The sequence below is a fragment of the Xiphias gladius genome, chromosome 4, assembly GCF_016859285.1.
Source record: "Xiphias gladius isolate SHS-SW01 ecotype Sanya breed wild chromosome 4, ASM1685928v1, whole genome shotgun sequence".
Classification (NCBI taxonomy): domain Eukaryota; kingdom Metazoa; phylum Chordata; class Actinopteri; order Istiophoriformes; family Xiphiidae; genus Xiphias; species Xiphias gladius.
Window position 1 is genome coordinate 10,943,057 of NC_053403.1, and position 14,371 is coordinate 10,957,427.

At 40.2% G+C, this 14,371-nt stretch overlaps 1 protein-coding gene across 1 annotated transcript in view; it reads left to right on the top strand.

Annotated features, from left to right (window-relative positions):
• LOC120789315 (nesprin-1-like) overlaps positions 1-14,371 on the top strand; it is a 56,681-nt gene that overhangs the window by 20,501 nt on the left and 21,809 nt on the right. Inside the window, exons 5-20 of the mRNA XM_040125972.1 lie at positions 2,096-2,188; positions 3,739-3,917; positions 4,097-4,293; positions 4,973-5,085; positions 6,979-7,086; positions 7,555-7,692; positions 8,420-8,584; positions 8,850-8,962; positions 9,214-9,382; positions 9,641-9,737; positions 11,216-11,421; positions 11,919-12,083; positions 12,315-12,467; positions 13,144-13,287; positions 13,442-13,618; positions 14,017-14,175. Of these exons, the coding sequence (XP_039981906.1) occupies positions 2,096-2,188; positions 3,739-3,917; positions 4,097-4,293; positions 4,973-5,085; positions 6,979-7,086; positions 7,555-7,692; positions 8,420-8,584; positions 8,850-8,962; positions 9,214-9,382; positions 9,641-9,737; positions 11,216-11,421; positions 11,919-12,083; positions 12,315-12,467; positions 13,144-13,287; positions 13,442-13,618; positions 14,017-14,175 (2,376 nt within the window). The remainder of the gene's footprint in view (positions 1-2,095; positions 2,189-3,738; positions 3,918-4,096; positions 4,294-4,972; positions 5,086-6,978; positions 7,087-7,554; positions 7,693-8,419; positions 8,585-8,849; positions 8,963-9,213; positions 9,383-9,640; positions 9,738-11,215; positions 11,422-11,918; positions 12,084-12,314; positions 12,468-13,143; positions 13,288-13,441; positions 13,619-14,016; positions 14,176-14,371) is intronic.

Below are 14,371 nucleotides of genomic sequence, written 5' to 3' on the forward strand. Positions count from 1 at the left end.
TTCATTTGTTTGTTTGGTTGCCTGTAAGTGATGAAAAATTATATGAAAATGTATTTACGGGACTTCAACTTTACCAACTGTGTCACTTCAAAATACCCATTATACTTGCCGTTCATTGTATCTCACCACAACCTTTGCAGATTGTTGTTTTCTTTCTACCATCCGCTGTCTTAAACTTAGATAAATACCAACATGGTTCACGGTTCCCTTTCCCAGCAAAATTACATCCAAAACTGCTCAGTGAGGTTTGGGATGTAATAATCTAGCTGCATCAACTGCCCCTCTGTGAGATTAGTAAAAAATTCTCAAAGCTTCACCCAGCTCGTCCTTGGATATACATAAATAAAGCCATAAGTATGAGCTGGCATCTGCAGGGACATTGATTTGTCTTCTTCAAGTGTGACAGGGTTAAAACCGTAAATCAAACACCAGTAATCTTCAGTCTGGAAATGAGATGTCACTGGGTACTCTGCTGTATGTGTCCACGCGTGTGCAACTGTGTAAATCTAACTATAAAAAATTAAATGTAAATATGCTCTGTGTGTAAATCCGATGTATGTCTAAACCATATTAACGTTTAGCTTTAGAGGCCCAATCGCTTTATGCCTGATACATGTTTCTCTCTTGTGTCTGTTTCATATTAAATGTTAAGTGTGTGGTGGCATAATGATGTAAACCATTTCATAACTCATATTTGTAAACTGTTGAAACCCTGTAATATATGTACTTAACTGGGAGTTTCAAATTATCAGCTATCATGTCCCCAAGGTCTGCAACCAACAATTATTTCATCATCATTTAAACTCTTTATTTTTTCTCAAGGCTGTGAAATTCCCAACAAAATTTCTCAGAGCCCAAGGTGTTGTCTTCAGATCGCTTGTTTTGTCTGACTGATGGCTCGAATCCCAAAGATTTTTCATTTTACGCTGAAACAAAGGAACACAGCAAATTCTCACATAAATGAACCTGGGAACAGCGAATGATTGGCATTTTTGCTTGATAAATAATTTAAACGACTGCCCAGTCATCAGAATTGTTTTGCATTTAGTTTTCAGTGAGTTGACTGATATCCGTTAATGTCTATTTAAACACATCGTTGGTACCAACAAAACTACCATTGTATGGTTAACCATCTTCTTTTTGCATACTGTTGCATGTGTGTATGTGTTTCTGTGGTCATAATACAAAACACTGCTCTTAAGCATTCCAGCCTCACTCTCCTGTGTCGCGTTTCCAGGATAACATGCTGTTATTTCTAATATGAAACCTCCTATTGCATGTATTCTTATCAGCCACCATCATACACTTCCCCACGCTGCCCTCGCCTGCCCCCAAATCGCTTCCTCCATGCTTGTTCACCTATACGGAGTGGCATGTATTACCATATGATGACCTGTTTTGCTGCAGCACCTCAGGAATATAACCCTCTGTGTGATAATGTAAAATACTTCATCATATCACAAGATACAGCCCTCTCATTCTACCTTTTCTTGCTCATCTCTCTCTCTGTATCAGCTTCTCTGTTCGTCCATCTCTGTTGGATATAATCCCTGTTGCCTGTGTAGTGGTGATAGATCTCTTCTCTCAGCCAAACACTCAAGTTATCTCACCTCAGAGATGCTCCACTATATGCCATCTCACAGTCAACGATTCAGTTCAATCAAATGGATCTAGAGCACTCATAAACTCTCTCTCTCCCTCTCTTCCTTTCTCTCTGTCTCCCTTCCTCCTCCTCTCTCTGTCTCTCTCTATTCTCCTTTTCTTATCTGCCCTCCAGTCGGCCTACAGAGGATCTCCGGTCAGTATTCATAACATCACTGCACTGGTTTGTACAAGACGTAGGATAGATAGGGTCAGGATTATCTGCATCCAGTGGTGCTGAAGATTATGCCAATAATGTATATTGTTAATTTTGTGTAAACGTATGTACAACACTGAATAACCAGATTGGGGGGAAATTGCATGTACTTAATCCATAATGTAATGTATGAGATTATAGTGAAGAGTAAGCGGATAAACTGGAATTGTTTGAAATCTCGAATTATTTGGTCCTGTTATGAGATATTGCAATACTGGATATTGTGTTTTGACACAGATCAAGCTAGTCAACATAAACTCCACAGACATTGTTGATGGGCGACCATCAATCGTACTGGGGTTGGTGTGGACCATCATCCTCTATTTCCAGGTAACATTGCCTTCAGTTAATTTACAAAAGGAATTTTAGTCAGATTATCAAATGCAGTGTACATAATTCAGTACGTTAAATTTTTAGTTGTAGTTTTAAGTTTCACGGTGTGAAGATCTTATTCAATGATTTCAACAAATCACCTCTAAACGCTCACTACTAGGACTTCAAATTGACAACTAACATGGCTGCCAATGTACAATCTGCAGGGTCCTATATATTAATGGCACATAGTCAAATTAAATCCAGTAAAAAACCTGCAAAAGTCTAAATCGGTTAAGTGTTGTAAATACTTATTAGAAAAGGTGGAGGCTCGAACTATCTTTTTCTAGCTAGCAAAAACCTAAGCAATTTGAAGTGGCGAGAAGTTTAAGACGAGAAAATAAATCTTCCAAGGTTTCCACATTGAAACCAGCAGTCGCTTCCTCAGGCATTTCAGACATGCACAGATAAACAAGAACTTAATCACAATACTACAGTCTCTTAGCAATATCAGTACATGTAAATGCCTGTTATTATTCCAGCAAACATAAGGATGGTAGATAAAGGAAATGTACAACACTGCAAAGTGTACTTAATCACTTCCATACTTCCACGCTTCCACATATTGACGTATTTTATTTTACTTTGATGTTTATGGATTTTCTGAGTTGTGAGCAACCTCGTTTCTTTGGCAGTGGAGAGGAGAAACTGAGAATTAGATTATGTGTGCATGGAAATAAATCTTCAACAACTGCCCAGCTGGCTAGGGTGACGCCTAATAATAAATTTTGTGATTGTTGTCCCTAGAGATGCACATATTTTGATTTTTTTTCCACACATGGCTGATATTATGAAGGCTCTGTGTTGATAAATATTTCATTATTTGTCAAGTGAATTGCAATTCTATATGATTGCTATTACAGAAGAATACGATATTTCTGGGTGATCAACAATTGCAAGTTCACAAAAACAAAATAATGGAAATGAAATGTAAATGTAATAGTTTGCCTAAACGTGAAGTCAGTGCATTGAGCTGGCAAGTGAAATAAAGAGATTAAAGTTTAAAAGATTAAAGAAATGGAATTGATTAAAGAGAAACTTGCCAGCAGCTTAACTTTGGTTTAACTTTTCACCTTGCTGCATTGATGTAGAAGTGTACTCCAGGGTGTGTTACTACACTGTGACTTCACTGTTTGGTGCAACAGATTGAAGCTTTCAGTCAGAAGGGGCAGAGAAACACTGCTTTTCAACCTTACAAGACTTTCAACTGCTAATTGCACCAGTCTGGAGGTGCTCACTGGACTACCACCTTAATGAATAAAAAAGTAATGGGAAGTAGGTCGTCCAGGCAGGCTCATATAGACTAATAATAAAGCAGATTGGAAGCAACTTGATGACAAAAGTGAGGTGCTATTTATCACTGAAGGGCATCAGATGCAAAAACCAAACACAAAAGGCAAAGTAGTGGCAGAATAAACAAAGGTAAAAAAAAATAATTCCAGACTAAATATGTAGGTAAATGAGTAGGTATGATTACTCGACTTTTTCCGGTATCCTGTTCCCTACAGATTGAGGAGCTAACCAGTAGCCTACCAGCACTCCAGGCCTTGTCCAGCAGCACCTCCTCACTGGAAAGCTCGACCAGCAGCACTGAGACCATCAGCCCACCTGTCAAAAGGAAACCTGTCCCACCTCAGGGTGGAGCCAGAAAGGCATTACTGAGATGGGTTCAGCAGACAGCCACCAAGTATGTGGCCTACCTTACAGTCGAGTGTCTCTGCAAAAACAAATATGCTAAATGAACTGCTTTCTAATATATCACCAGTATGTAATGTGAGAATCAAATACTTTGCCTTCTGTGAAAGCTTCAGCACCACAGGTTGTGTTTTTGTCTGCTGTGACCTTGTGATCTTCTGTCTTATCTAGAAGCCTGGGGCTTGAGGTGAGGGACTTTGGCCCCAGCTGGCGCACAGGTTTAGCATTCTTTGCAGTTATCCATTCCCTCCGGCCCAATCTAGTTGACATGGAGCGTGTATGGAGGAGGCCCAACCGTGAAAATCTGCAGGAAGCCTTTTTATTGGCTGAGACTGAGTTAGGCATTCCACAGCTTCTCGACCCAGAAGGTAAAACACATTTCCTAGAACATTTCCAAAGGGTTTCTTCATTAAGATGATGAAAACTGAATCAAACAGGTCTTGGGTGAGATAAGAACTAACCACATACCTTCAACATCATGGGATCAAATTAATTCCACAGTCTTGCTCCCGTATTACCTTTTCTTTTTTTTCCTCTGCTGTATGATCTTTAATAGAAGACAATATGACCTTTATGTTACTCAAATAATGAGAGATACGTTACCCCACATATCATTTAAATCAGCAGTTTCTCAACATATAGAGCTGGGTTTTTAATTTTTTTGGAATACAGAAACACAATAGTGGGTATCTATCAGAGCATCATATGTGGACTTCAGTTTTACTGCCAAACACCATCTGTGCCCCTTCACGCCTGCCCTTCAGAGTGAGCTCTGACAAATCAAGCTTGACATCAGTGTAATTAAGGTCCATTAGGCCATGAGATTCAGCATGGTGGAACCTCAAGACCAAACTTGCACACTGATCTGATGTGCTGAAGGTTGTTTTCATTTAAGATGCCAGTTGTCCGTTCCTCAATAGATATGTCAATCAAATATGTTCTTGTCAATGCCCGTTATTTTCCTTCGTGAGAGAAAATGTTGAAGAATTATCCGCCTGCCTCAGCTTGATTTGACTTCTGATTACATTCATTTGGTTCCCTCCTCAGATGTCGATGTAGACAAGCCGGATGAGAAATCCATTATGACATACGTAGCCCAGTTCCTGAAGCATCATCCTGACCGAAAGCAGAGCGACTCAGGCGGACAGCCAGAAGAAGAGGTAACCAGCCGTCAGATTTGCCTCAGCCTGGATACGACATTCATTGTCTTCTCTCTTTCTGCACCCCACATGTTTTGTCTTTCTCTTCAAATGTCAGTTAGTGTGTCAGACGCCAGCTGTGACATATTTATAGATGACATTCTGTCTTTGTTTAGTTAGTGTTGAAGTGAAATGTGCACAGCTGGGTATTTCCAAATACTGTTTGTTGCTTGTTTCAACCTATATAAGAGCAAGGTGGGGAGGCTTCCTTCATGGTCCAATACAGTAAAAGTCAGAACAATTACAGGGAAGCAAATTTGCTTAATTGAAACTTTACTTAATGCTTGCTAAAATGTTCTGATGCACCTATCCGCTACTCAAAGTAGGTTAAAACAAACAGTAATTTCACTTGTCATGTGACTCAGGTCTGGCAGTTTGTTGCTTGTTATATGTCTTTCCTTGTTGCACATCTCTGTCTTGGTATGTCTCCTTGTCTTTCTCTTTGTGCTGTTTCTGTGTGGTGACTGCTTTCCTGTGGTTGTGTTGCTGGCCCCTGTCCTACAGTGTGGTCTTGCTCCTCGTGATATAGAGGAAATGTTAGAGGTAGGTTATATAGTAACTTAAGGTCCCAGGGGCAGGTTTTCCATCATTTTTCGCAGCCCAATGCAATTAGCACCCATGCACATTTATGGTTTCCATAAAAATTTGATTAAGGCTTATTTTTGTGGCTCTTAAATTAAATTACAGTATGACTATCTACTGTACAGGGTATGGCTGAGATTAAACATTGTTTTTAAATTTCAAAATAGAGCCTATATGCTAATATTGGCTCTTTATCTCACCTGATGTGATATTTCTGCCGCAGGGTTCCTGAGCCATGATAACAAAGGGAAGTCCAGTATAATAAGATGTGATATTACCCTTTATTAATGTTACCACCTAGCGCTATGGCTCCTGGTTCCATTAGCATGACAATGAAAGCCTCTGGCACTGGCAGTGTGCATCGATACAGCGTATTTGATGGAAAGCTTGTGAATAGAGGTTGCCTGTTTTTTAAGGTTAACATTGTCAGGAGCTGTGATGTGCTGCTTTCTGTGTCACACTGTTTTTTGTTGTCTTACAGCGCTGATTGGGCTTTTTGTGGTTGCTGTGTTTCACACCTGCTTTGTTCTTTGTTGACAGTTTTTGCCAATCTTTGTCCTGAATATTCTCTTTCAATGAAAGAGAGTCAATTGGCCGTTGTTTTTTCACATATAAACAACAACGGTATTATTTTATAAAATATAAAGCAGCTGAATCACTGGTTATAAAAATGTTTGCAGAAGTTGTGGTGAGTACAGACAGATAGACGATTAACTGCTTCCTTTTAGAATTAACTTAATCTTTTTTTTACATATTAAACTGTCATAAAGACTACATTTTGGCTTCCAATAGGAGCCAATGTGAAGTGAAAAACTGAACAGACAGAGACTGAACAGCACTCAAACTAAATAGACTATCATACAAGCATTTGAGTGTTATAGTATTATCGTCATGGTTACTTAAAATCCAATGAAATGTGAGTAGGGGGTCTTAGACAAAGTACCCTGTTTAAGCTGAGTGTTTTTGGCAGCTGTGGGTTTTTGACATTTTGTCCTGCAGGGAGACACAGAGGATTAGGAGAACACGTGTTTAACAGTACATGCTTTGCCCCCTCATCACTCTCTTCCTCCCTCCATCTCTTCATCAATCCCTCAAACATCTCTCTGGTTAATTACTCTTTCTCTCCACCTTTTTATTTCCCTTTTCTCTTACACTCTCACCTCCTCTCATTGTTTTTTGTTTTTTCACTTCCCCTTTGTATTTCCCAATGTCCATGTCCATCTTTCCATGTGTCGTTCACTCCACCACCCCTCCACTCTCCGCACCTCCTAGAGAGAGCAGCGAAAGAGCCTGAGGGAGCTCAAAATGTGGCTCGACCAGCTGGAGAGAGATGCAATACAGGCTCGGGAGACTGAGGGCAATCTCGCTCAACAGTACCAGGTTTGTGTGTGTGTGTGTGTGTGTGTGTGTGTGTGTGTGTGTGTGTGTGCGCGCGGGCGCACGCAGTTTAAACTGGGCACATGGGCACAGACACTCTTATTATTAGCTTAATCAGTTGCACTACACTGTGGGGATCAGACAGCAGCCATCATATTTTCAGTCAATCTGGCTTATTTCACCAAGCCTCGGGATACATTCCATATTCAGCAGCATGTGGGATATTCCCATTTTCTTTGCACATTATTCAGAAGAGTCTTGAGAATCTGAAGCCAGAAAGAGGGACAGCATTCAGAGGTAACTAGCCACAAATTTTACGAGCTTCAGATTAGATAACACTGGGAATCAGGTGTGACCCCTGAGAGAGCACTTGCTCTGATGTCTCTGTACTGTAACTTGAATATTTACATACTAACATACTTTCAGACGTGTGACTTATGAACAGAATTCACATCCTGTTTTCTTTTTCAGTTGTTCAAGAGTCTACGTGTCCAGTTGGAGATGAGGAGGAAGCACGTGGAGGGAGCTTTGCAGTCCACTCAGAGAGACGGGATATTGACTGTGGATCAGGCTCTTGTTAAACAAGCCTGGGAACGGGTCTCCAACAGGGTGAGAGAAGAAAAAGAAGTGAGAGTCAGCAATTTGTAAATTATGACTCTGACTTGGATCTTAGTTGATTCTTTCTGCATTACCTTCTTTCTTCTAGTCTTTCTTGTCTCACAAGTGGGAAAATAGAAAAAATATGCACCAGTAAAAGCCTTACTCTTATGCTCTGCCAGCCCCTATGAGAGGTGCAATTTATCTGATTGTTTGCACTTTTCAATTCTAAAAACCCAATTTGATTGCATACAGTGAATGTTAAGTCTCTCCAGAAATTACATCATATTAAAGCCTACAGTGTTGTGGGCTATCAAAGATTCATTAAAGGTTATTTCAGTGCATTTCCCCTTTATTGGACAGTTGACAATAGAGAGTGACACATGGAGGAGTGAAAGAGGGGGCTGACATGCCACTGAGAATTCCAACCAGATATGAACCGAGCATGTTGTCATTATTTGTGATTATGTTTATGGCACTTACGTGTTTATTTTGTTGACAATTACTGTGTCTCCCACTTATTAATAATCTATCTTAATTCAACTAAGACACAAACTGACATTTGCAGACTGTTTATTTTCAGCATGTGACTACCAGTTTACATTGTAACTGTTTTATCTGTATTTAATATGTTTTCACTTTTGAGCCTTAATTTTTTGTGCCAGGAATTCAGCTGGACAATCACAGTCTGCTCATGGCGTTTCTCTATTTGTCTTCTCAATGGTTTTCTGCATGTCAGCTCCTGGACTGGCATCTGCAGCTGGACAGGTCTCTCCCAGCTCCTCTTGACATGGTGGGGGCTTGGCTGCATGAGGCTGAAGGAGCCCTGCAACAGGAGATCATCGTCCAGCAAGCACATGACGTGACAGCTTACACTGTCCACAGAGCTCTGGAGCAGCACAAGGTTAGCGTGGAGTGATACACGGAAGATGCAAATCACAGAAAAAAAACAATGGAATACAAGGGCAAACCTTAATAAAGGTGTTGGATAGAGAGGCCACAGGCTGTTCTGTTAATATTATGAACGAAAATATATTCAATGCAATGAGCAGTGCAGACTCCTGCATTTTGATCTAATACTTTCTGATCAGAAAATATATTTGTTCAATCTTCACGTGAATGTGTTTGTTTTTCTATGTTCATGTGCTGTCTGTCTTTACTCTGTGCAGGATGTGTTGAAGAGCCTGGAAAGTCACCAGCAGGTCTTTCAGAGGATCCATAAAGACAGAAGTGTAGATGGAGTCCCTGTTCCCCCAGACCAACTCCAAGACATGGCTGAGAGGTGAGAAAGACACTTGGCAGGCTCTCTTGGAAGTCTGAAAAAATACAGCCCAGAATATAAAAACACAGACAAGTTATTGTTATTTTTAATTTAAAACAATAGAAATGTTTGATGTCAAGGACCCAGTATTGGAATTATATTAACCACCTCACTTGGCATGATTTCACATTCTTTTCTTTTTCAAAAGAAAAGCAGAATGCGAGGGTCAAGCCTGTAGGTCTGATATCTTTCGTAAACTTTATCTTTTTTAGGATGAACTTTGTCTCTACATCTTCTAGCATTCACTTGGCTAAGATGGAATTCTTGGAGAACAAACACCATATGCAGGCCTTCCTCACTCTAGCCGAGACCAAGCTCAAATCCTGGATCATCAAATATGGCCGACAAGAGTCCGTGGATCTGATGCTCCACAACTATGTCGTAAGCTCAGGCTTTAATTCACTCTGTATATGATGTGCTGAAATGTTAATCTTCTCTTCAGAGTTACTATGCAGACTTAAAAGTTACGAAATGTATGGAAAGATAATTAGATAAACGTGATAAGGTTCTAAAATTAATTCCTACTACATAGTATCTCACTATTAGTTTTATTGCTGCATATCCATTATGATGCTACTGTCATCATTGTCACTTCACATGTCATAACATTTCCTTATTCACTTCTATTTTTATCATCAGTCATTTGTGGAGAAGCAACATTTCTTTGAAAATTACGAGGCTTTGTTCCAGTCCCTGAAACAGTCTGCTGAGGCCTATGTCAATGTTGACAGCTCCGGTGAGTGGATCAAATGTGAATAGAAAATTCAAGATTTGATATTTAGTATACAGAATAACCATCATTAAAGGTAATTCTTTAATATACCTTCCACCTTTTAATACACTGACACTAAATACCTCAAGATTGTACGCTATAGCTCAACTTCATTTTCCACTGTCAGCAGCTCAGTAACGAATGAGGCTTTCTCTTCCAGCTGCTCAGTCTGCCCCTGTCTGGTTTTACAGCTTGGTAGAAGGGGAGAGTCTGCAGGCTACAGCTAAATGAGGTTCCTCCACTTACAGCTCTCAGCGGGGAATACGACCCCGTTAGCTAGTTAGGGGCTGCTCCACTTCTGCACGTCTCTGGGCGCAAACTGAGCTAGCTTGTTGGTTTCAGGGTTGTCCTGCTTTAGGGTATGCAGAGCAGAGAATTGAGGTGTAGCAAGAAATCAGGACATCTGAGGCTTGATTGGTCGATCCCACAAATGAAGTGCCCCCCACCGCGGCACACGCGTGAGCCCTGCTGGTAGTTAGCAACATGGGCTCTGATTGGCTGGACTAGAGATCATTTGGATATATTTAAAGGCTCACTTTGAGCTAATAATAAACTGAGGAAGGTCAGGAGGAAAGGGGGATTGATATGTAATTTATCTGCCATTTTAAGACATTGCACTAGTTGATTAATATCTTTTTGAAACTGGATATTTGTATTTGATGGATTCATTTATTAGCCCCACACTGGCTGATAGTAGTGTGTGGTACAGGACTTGTGAGACTGGAGAGTTCACATCAAGGAAATGAAAAGATAATAAATCTCCTTGAAGTGAGTTTTTGGGGTCAGAGACTTGACTGCAGAAGCATGTAGCTCCATCGGCCTCAATGTGCTCTTTGACTGGTGTTTCTGTGAATACTGTGTGTGTACTATCTGTCCTGTGCCCTAAAGTGAGGCAATGTAACTTTTGCCAAACAGTGGTCACAAGCAACCATTATATAATATTATATGTAAATACTAAAATGTAGTGTAGGAGTAACACAAGTAGAGAACAGGACACAACAAACTCAATTATAACAGTCATATCTATCTAAAGTTTTTAGCTAACATTAGCCACCATGAGCTACAGGTCATACCAGACGAATTAAAGCTTTAGCTGCAAAACCCCTGAATGGATTGAACTGAACAAGGGTGCGTGTTATTGCTTATGAATTTACTTTCCATTTGTAAGAGAGAGGATGTATTATTCTTTTAAAAGTAAATATTGTCACTTAAATCACAGAGGAAATCCATATAAATCAAAAAGCAAATTAAGCATTGTTTTAACATTGAAAACATGATTATGTATATGATGACTCCTGTTGACAGTGTTGAATGTATTACTAGTACCAATAGCAGCAACCACAGCAATAGTAACAGCAGCGGAGATAATAGCGGTTCTAGCAGTTTTTTTAAATATTGCTGTTCCTGTTATTGCTGTTAAAGTTGATGTATCTCTCCTCTAGTGGATGAGGGCGAGACGGGGGTGCGCAGGTTCATGCGGGAGGTGGTGACTCAGTGGAGGAGTCTGTCTATGGAAGTGCGCAGCGTGAGGAGCATGCTGGAGGAGGTGCTGTTCAACTGGGAGAGGTACAGCTCTGCTGTGGCCTCCTTACAGGCCTGGCTAGAGGATGCGGAGGAAGCCCTGAGCCAGTCAGAAGACACAAAACGGGTATGAGAGTGACTCTTAATATTGGTGGAAACTCCATCATTTACTCATCATATACAAGTTTATACAAGTTTTTTTTTCTGGGCACAGACTAAGAGCCCCCTAATACATGTATTTATTTGATGGACTCATGCCTTAGAGTAGCAGCAATCAAATGCACATCAGCCCAGTTTCAAGTATTTAGTTTTCTAAGTGGAATTCTACTAGCAGTCTCCACTCATGTATCAAATGATCTCCTTGACTTACAACAAGCCACCAAGGATATTCCAGTTGTCGCATTGCCATGGTTACCTCAGATTCCCATCCCCATCAAGGATTAGACAGCTAATTACCCTAGTTTTTATTGTCCTTTCTTTGAATCCCTTTCTTTGTTTCTTTTTTGATTAGCTGTCGTGGTTTCTTTCTTTGCCACTCTGACTTTGTTTTGTTCTTTGTTTCTCTTAATTTTCTTTGTGTATCTGTTTCTTTCCTTCTTTTTAATGAGTCTGTCTCTCTTCCAGGACTTTTTCAGGAATCTCAGCCGCTGGATGGATCAGCATGCAACCATGAACGACGCCGGGAATTTTCTCATTGAAACTTGTGATGAGACCGTGTCACTTGATCTCAAGCAGCAGCTGCTTCTTTTGAATGGGCGATGGAGAGACCTCTTCCTCAAAGTCAAACAAGTAACAAACAAAAAAAACATAACTAAAAATACCGCATGTCAGACAAAAAGCAGAATCGGGTCAAATGGTATGACTGATTTGGTGTACAGGAAAGGAAAAAATTAGTTTAAAGAAAGTTTAAGATTTCTTTTTATTTTGGTTTTGATTTGGTATTAATAGACAGACTTGAGAAAGGTACATTTCTCAATAAAATGAATTGTTAACTCTGCACTATCTTTTTTTTTGCTGCAGTATGCAAGAGCAGATGAGCTGGAGAAGTGGAGAAAAGACCACTTGAAGGCTGTGTCGGCCCTGAAAGAGCTTCTGGACTCAGCAGAGGCGAAGCTCAATGCTCCTGTTCAAGTGTCTTTCCTCAGTGTTAGAGCCTTTCTGCAGGATGTGGAGGTGAGGAAAACAAACTACTTAAACCAGGTTAGTCCGTATAGACATTTATAGAATAGAACAGGACAACAGTACCAATAAAAAACATTATTCACTTATTACCAGGTATAGTCGCCCAGCTCCACTTTTTCTCCACTTTTCCTAAACAGTGATTATTTTGTACCATCTAAGTCCAATCAGTATTTCAGGTCTGAAACAATTAAGACACAACCCTGACAGCAACACTGCATATGTATCAGATATATTCCTAGTTCAGTAGGTAGTGAATCACAAGCAGGATTTAAGGCTCCAGTTATATAACTGATTCATTAACATTTGGACTCCAATGAAGCAGTGGTCTGAGACTCCAATTCCAAGGTGCATTGTGGCACACTTTGACATTTAGGAATAATTTTCACATTGAAACGCATTACAAAATGGTCAACTCCCCAGGCAAAAACATTACTATGGAAAATGATTTCATTTTCTTTACCAATCGTTTTACTTCTTAGTGAACACACACTCCTTAACTTTTGAAAAAGACTTAATAAAAGCTTTATATCACCGCTGTTTTGAAGTCAGAGCTGCACACAAAATAACCATGTGACATAAAGTTTTTATCGCCAAAAGCAGTTTTGATGAAAGTGAATTCAATTTAAGAATCTGTAAGATGATCCCTTGCTTCCATGTCTCATCTCAGAATACCAAGCAAAAGGTTGTTGCCATGGAGACACAATACAAGTTGGCTGCCCGCAGTGCTCAGCTCCTTGCCAAGGATGCACCACAGGATGAGGCTGCCAGGGTCACGGCAACTGTTGCAATGGCCAAAAGTCATCTGAGTAAGGTAGGTATCATTTCAGGTCAAAACGTGAGAAGTACTATGAAAATCGATCTCTTTGATGAAAGCAAGACACCTCTTTGGTAAGACTTTTTTGAAATCCTAGCACCATTGTCACTTTCCGTGTCACTGTCTAACAGCCTGTTTTATGTTTCTCCAGGTGAGAGAGCGGTGTCCCCCCCTAGTGAGGGAGTGTCATGTCCTTATGCCGCTGTTGGAGGAGATTGAGAAACATGTCACTGCTTTTTATCAAGCTCTGGAGCGGGCCAGTCGCATCACTTCTGCTGCAAGAGACCCAGACTCCCAAGCACAGACCCAACATAAACAAAAGTGGCAGGTCAGAAATGATAACAATGCAAGGATTTAACTCTGGCTACCGGAAAATAAGCCTTTCCTTATTTTAGTAGTTTTGGCCATCATTCTGCACTTGTGCACACAGTTAGTCTTTGAGTGCAATGCTCATATAATATATGATGGATATTTCAGGTCTGTTATTTATCATTTTCAGTGTCAAAAAAGGTTTGTTTAAGGTCTGTCTGTCTCACGTGACTTATGAAAGAAAACGATATAAGCCTGCTTTTTGTGTCTGTTTTACTACCTGTTATTACTGTCAAATTTTTTCAAGAAAAATCTAATGGGAGTGGAATAGCTGATACATAACAAAAGTATTGAAATATTCAATTGGACTATTACCAACACATATTTGTTTCAGCATTGTTTGCACAATTTCTATAGGATTTATTAAACCAGCAGCAAAGCTGCAAAAGATGTCTGTCAGTGATTGAAAGGAACCACCACACCCTGCAGAGGACGCTCTGCGCCAGTAAGGTGCTGCGGAACTTTGATCTGTCTCTGCTGCAGAAGAGAGTGGCTGAAATACAGGGCTCAGCACAGGTGAGCATTATACACACACGTATGCCTACACATGCCAGAATGCCACACAGTGACTGCATCACCCACAACCCTGATTATATTAATGAGATTTCAAGAACATTGGAACACCCAGGAGGCAACAGTGCACATTTGCCTTACTCATGTGTTTCATCATTCCGTTGCTTCATGTAAGGCAAATAATGTGATTACACAATAC